Source organism: Salvelinus namaycush, chromosome 8 (assembly GCF_016432855.1).
Source record: "Salvelinus namaycush isolate Seneca chromosome 8, SaNama_1.0, whole genome shotgun sequence".
NCBI classification, from domain to species: domain Eukaryota; kingdom Metazoa; phylum Chordata; class Actinopteri; order Salmoniformes; family Salmonidae; genus Salvelinus; species Salvelinus namaycush.
In genome coordinates, this window is record NC_052314.1 from 47465806 (window position 1) to 47471805 (window position 6000).

At 42.5% G+C, this 6000-nt stretch overlaps 1 protein-coding gene across 1 annotated transcript in view; it reads left to right on the forward strand.

Moving 5' to 3' along the window:
* Positions 1-3928, forward strand: part of LOC120052757 (microsomal triglyceride transfer protein-like) — a 47011-nt gene extending 43083 nt beyond the window's left edge. The window contains exons 16-17 of the mRNA XM_038999853.1: positions 2218-2388; positions 2514-3928. Of these exons, the coding sequence (XP_038855781.1) occupies positions 2218-2388; positions 2514-2661 (319 nt within the window). The 3' untranslated portion in view covers positions 2662-3928. The remainder of the gene's footprint in view (positions 1-2217; positions 2389-2513) is intronic.
* Positions 3929-6000: the final 2072 nt, after the last annotated feature.

Consider the following 6000-nt stretch of genomic DNA (forward strand, 5'->3'; position numbering starts at 1 on the left):
CCTTTAAATTTGGTGTACCTTTTTAATTAGAATTTTCTCGACAGACTCAGTAGAATGTATGGCGAGATCGGTTCAGAGTATTAGGGATCAATGAAAGAAAACCATGTAAATACACGCATATTCGTCTCCTTTTCAGCACCAATTGTTAGATGAAAGAAATACTCTGATCTTGTATATCACTTAGGGTTAGGAAAGTATTTATGAATAATACAAAAAAAATGGTTTGGAGAGTCTTTTACGCACAAAATATATTGGTGAATCAAAAACAGTGGTTTGATTCATCCTGAAAGTTGGCATATTCAATTGTTAAATCCCAGAAATTTTGGAAGGTTAGAAAAGTGTACAATTGGGGTTGAACAGTAGTCGTAAAAATCGACCCTAATAATCCTCACTAATCATGGAACTGTGATGAAGACGGTCCAGTCATCGTGAGCCAGGCTACAGGTTTTAACTGCTGGTCTGCGTTCCAGAATGATTCAAATAGGCTTCAGTTCCCAAATTATTGCACAACTTGTAATATGTTAGCTTAATATGATCCACTATTGCTAGCGATCCTCAGGAACAGCCACGCTAATGAGACACAGGAAAGATGGGTAAACTAACGATGTAATGGAATGATACAAAATGTAAGAAAACTAACACTAAAGTCAGTGGCCGTTATAAATGTATGTAGGTATAACTGATGGTGGCTACCGAAAGTGGCTAATATTTTACACAATACAAATTGTAAAAAATACAGTGAAAGGTATATTATAATTGAAACATTCTTGAAATCATAAATCAACTCAGTAGGTTTGGCACTATACTGTCATTTGCGCATGGCTACAGAAGCCTATAGCTGGGTCTCCAAATTTCATCCTAAGTTTAAGGCCAGCATTTCATCAACTTCACTGTGGAAAAGGTGATATGTTGATATGCTTCAGTTTGCTGCCATATGACTGGTTTTGCATTTGTTTCCAGCGTTCATAAGGTAAAATATATCTAAAACAATTGTCATTTATGTTTACAATCCACTTATCCAAATGGTTTACTCATTTACCTAGCTCTTATCAATAGCTCTTAACAATTTTTGAAAATTACAGTGCATGGACAATGGTGTTAATTCTTTCTGAAAAAATAAAGTAGATGTTCCACATGGAACTGACAGATTCCTCTACCTTATTCATAATTTCATCGCGCATAAAGGTGGTGTAATTATGAGGGAGTAAAGGTCAGAATACAGTGTAGACACACCTCCGCCACACCATTTCTTTGATCTAAACCCCAAACGAATAACGGGTGAATAGCATGCTATTCTAATGCTAATCCTCATTTAAAGGTTGGAACACGCATAGAGAGGAAAGTGCATAAAAGGGAATTAAGTTCCATTTACACACGCTTAACTCTGGTCGGAATTCCCCCCAAAGCGTCTCAGACTAGGATCAGGTCTCCCCTGTCCATATTGTAATCTTATTCAAAAACGCAAAACTGATCCTAGATCAGCAATCCTACCATGAGGCATTTCATTCCAGTGCTTGAATCACCTATTTGAGCCTAATGGTCTTGTCTCAACAATGTCAAGTTGTTTTGTCTAGTCAAAATTATGTTACCCAAGATCTGATTTGGTTGGTCTGATCTTAGTGCCATTGGGATTGTTCCTTCAAATATACTAGTTGAAGAAATGAAATTTGCTCGATTCATGACTTCCTGTACTTGGAACACTGTTCCAGATACTGTAGATAGACTTCTGCTGCTTTCTTGGTCTTTGTTTTGCAATTTCATTTTAGGTGGCATTCTGTGTTGGCTCAAAGTCAACGAGGGGAATGGCAGAGGCAGGTGTATGGATCAGGGGCAGTCGTAATGTACCTCCTCTCCTCTGATAATAGACCAGCAGGCTATCTATAGGAGCAGAACAAACATCTTTGCCAAGGCATGCTTCCACAGACAGACAGACAGACAGACATACAGGTTCTTCGGATGGCTTGGCAGTGGCCATTTTGATTCGAAATTTTAAGCAGACTAATATGACAATAGCGGTTTCATATTCAGACATTCTCAAATTTGTAAGAGATTTTGTCACACCTCTGTCCACCTCAGTCACCACCTGTTCATTTTATGTTGAGTTGAAAGGCATTTTACTGGTCAAAGACTTGCAAAATGCAATTGAATCTTAATTTGAGAAAATGAACAATTTATTCTCATCCACCCATGAGTTTTTGTAATTGTGTCTATTTTTAGGGGAGCCATGGTGGTGACTGGGAATGTGACCGTGGACATGGACTTTGTGCGCACTGGGATGGAGGTGAGCTTTGAGACAGAGGCGTCTCTAGACTTTATCACCACAGTCCAGTTCTCGGAGTACCCTTTCCTGGTGTGCATGCAGATGGACAAGACCACCTTCCCCTTCAGGTAGGCAAGGGCTAAGACCAATTGCAGCCTAGTGAATTCTACATTGTATTTTCAGTGAATTATGAACGAGTTAATGGCTCATTATAATTATAATTCCGCTCAATTGACATTGTCCCTTATTGCAGTGAGTTCCTAACAAAATACGAGAGCCTGCCATCGGGGAAGAGCTACGTGTCGCGCAGGGGCCACAAGCAGCTGTTGCCTGGCTCAGAGTTCCCTCTCCACCAGGAGAACTCCAACATGTGCAAGAGGGTGTTTGACTCAGACTGGTAGTCTTCTCCGGGCCAATCCATCGGTAAGGAGATGGACGATCTTTCGCAGAGTGTAGAGAGTTATGGGCAACAACCCTATTTTGTTATTACGTCACAGTGTAAACAGCGTGTTGTATGAGGCGGATAAATGGATGCTAGCTAGCTAAGATATGACCATTGTAAAATGTGTGCCTTTTTTGTTGATCTGATTGGAAAATGGGCACATTTTGTCATCGCTTACGTCAGAGTTCAGTTTACTGAAAAATTGCTAACTAGAGGCTAACTTGCTAGCTGTTTACTACTATTTATCTCCCTTTCGATCCCACAACAGAATGCGTTATTTACAGTGTGACAATAGTGGAATAAGGTTATTCTTTTAATGAGTCCTACTTGAAATTCTGTCTGGAGAGTTATTTATTATAATTTTTTTTTAAGCTATCCAGGAACACCTACTGTATCACACGACAGGCAAAAAACATGAAATTGAGTTTTTTATTATTATTTTTTACAACATAAACATGTTTACATTCTTAATTCAATGTTTTTATTTCAAATCAGGAATTTCTCTGGTGACTATGAATTTGTTTGCATATCTATTTATATGGGTAGATGAGTATCATATACATTATGTGGTATATACCCAATATAGCTAAGTGATACACCATATTCACCTATGTAAATATGGTACATAGCTTTGGGTGAGTTGATGCTATAGTTGAATTTACTGTAATTTACATAAATGCTCACATTACCCAGTTTCTAGTTTGTTTGTTTAATTGAATACATGGATGTGGTTTCCAAGGCTACAAAGATTGAATTACACTAAAGTCATTGCGTAACAATGTAAAATAATGTATACATTACTTGATTCACTCTGTAACAAGCTTGAAGGAGCTGTTACATGAGACCAGATAATGCAGGGTTAATTTATTGAATTCATTTCTATGATTTTAACTTCTGGATGTTAAACATGTATATCAATAGGAAAATGTATGATGAATTTATTTACATTTGTTATTGGGCCCATTTACATAATTTGGTCCTGTATTCCTAAGAAATGTGACTTAATATTATAATTATTACATTAAACCTTTGATATTTTTTTGTACCATAGTTTGAGATCAGTTTGTTAGGTTTGTACTTGACCAACAACAAAGAGTGCACTGGAACCCCTATGCCCCATTGGCTTATAAGTGTATAAGAAATTGTACATACAGTATGCAGTGCTTTTCTGGCATTACACTATCATGTATGTGTACGATTATTTTCAATAAAGATTTGAAAAACTATTTCCATTCTGCTTGTCTTTTGACCTTTCCCACTAACATTACTGACCTGCACATGGCCGTTGTGCCTACTTGGTTAAGCTATCAGAACACTGGCTTACCTGACATGTCTTTTAGATAATAGATTTTCTGTGTGGCTTGTTCAGGTTGACAATTTTAACGCATATCAATCATAGTAGAAAGTTATGGGAAGAAGTACAGTACATAAGGGATATTTTGTCATGATCGTTTGCAGACATGGACCAAGGTGCAGCGTACTTTGAGTTCCACATAATTTATTGAAGAAGTGAAACTTTAGAAAAGACAAGACAATAAAGAATAAACGAACTGTGACGACAATGCAGTGCTAACAGGCAACTACACAGAAACAATATCCCATAACCCGCAGGTGGAAAAAATTATACTTAAGTATGATCCCCAATTAGAGACAACGAAAACCAGCTGCCTCTAATTGGGAATCATACAAATCACCAACATAGAAAAATAAACGTAGAACCCCACATAGAAAGAAGAAAGAAAGAAGACTCTGGCCTTGGAGCTGGACTGGACACCGTGCTTAGACTGGGCATCGGCGCAGGGGAAGGCTCCAGCCATGGAGTTTGAGGTTCCGGACCGTTGACCGTCGCAGGAGGTTCCGGACCGTTGACCGTCGCAGGAGGTTCCGGACCGTTGACCGTCGCAGGAGGTTCTGGACCGTTGACCGTCGCAGGAGGTTCCGGACCGTTGACCGTCGCAGGAGGTTCCGGACCGTTGACCGTCGCAGGAGGTTCCGGACCGTGGACCGTCGCAGGAGGTTCCGGACCGTGGACCGTCGCTGGAGGTTCCGGACCGTGAAACGTCGCTGGAAGCTCTGGACCGGGAACTGTCGCCGGAAGCTCTGGACCGGGAACTGTCGCCGGAAGCTCTGGACCAGGAACTGTCGCCGGAAGCTCTGGACCGGGAACTGTCGCCGGAAGGAAGCCCTGTGCGTGGGTCCGGCACTGGTGGTACCGGGCTGGTGACACGCACCTCAGAGCGAGCGCGAGGAGCAGGCACAGGACGTACTGGACTTTGGAGGCGCACTGGAGGCCTGATGCGTGGGGCCGGTACAGGTGGCACCGGACTAGTGACACGCACTTCAGGGTGAGTGCAGGGAGGAGGCACAGGACGTACTGGACTGGGGACACGCACTTCAGGGAAAGTGCGAGGAGCAGGAACAGGACGCACCTGACTGGGAAAGCGCACTTGAGGGAGAGTGCGAGGAGCAGGCACAGGACGTACCGGGCTGTGGAGACGTACTGGAGACCTGGTGCGTATAGCCGGCATCAAAGGTACCGGAACTTTAACACACTTCGCACGGCAAGTGCGAGGAGCTGGCACAGGACGTACTGGGTTGTGAAGGTGCACTGGAGACCTGGTGCGTATAGCCGGCATCAATTGTTCCGGAACTTTAACACACTTCTCAGGACGAGTACGGGGAGCTGACTCAGGTGGCACCAAACTGACAACACGTTCCTTAGGGCACAATCCGTGCATCCTCCACCAACTCAACAACTCTCCCATTTCTCTCTCCTCCAAATTCTCCCTCTTCTCCCAGACTGGCTCTGGTTCACTCCTTAGCTCCGCCAACTGCTCCATGTGCCCCCCCAAAAAAATATTGGGGTTTCTGTGCCCTTCCTCCCCGACTTTGTCGCTATCCCTCCTTCGCTGCTTCCGCCTGCTTCCATGGCAGGCTGTTGTCTCCTGACATTATTTCGTCCCAAGTCCAGGATGCTCTCTCCCTGATCTCCTCCAAAGACCAAGATGCCATCTCCTCCCGGGCACGCTGCTTGGTCCTTTGTTGATTGGATATTCTGTCACGATCGTTATAAGGAGTGGACCAAGGCGCAGCGTACTTTGAGTTCCACATAATTTATTAAAGAAGTGAAACTTTAGAAAAGACAAAAGAATAAACTAACCGTGGTGGCATTGCAGTGCTAACAGGCAACTACACAGAAACAATATCCCATAACCCACAGGTGGAAAAAATGATACTTAAGTATGATCCCCAATTAGAGACAACGATAACCAGCTGGCTCTAATTGGGATTCATACAA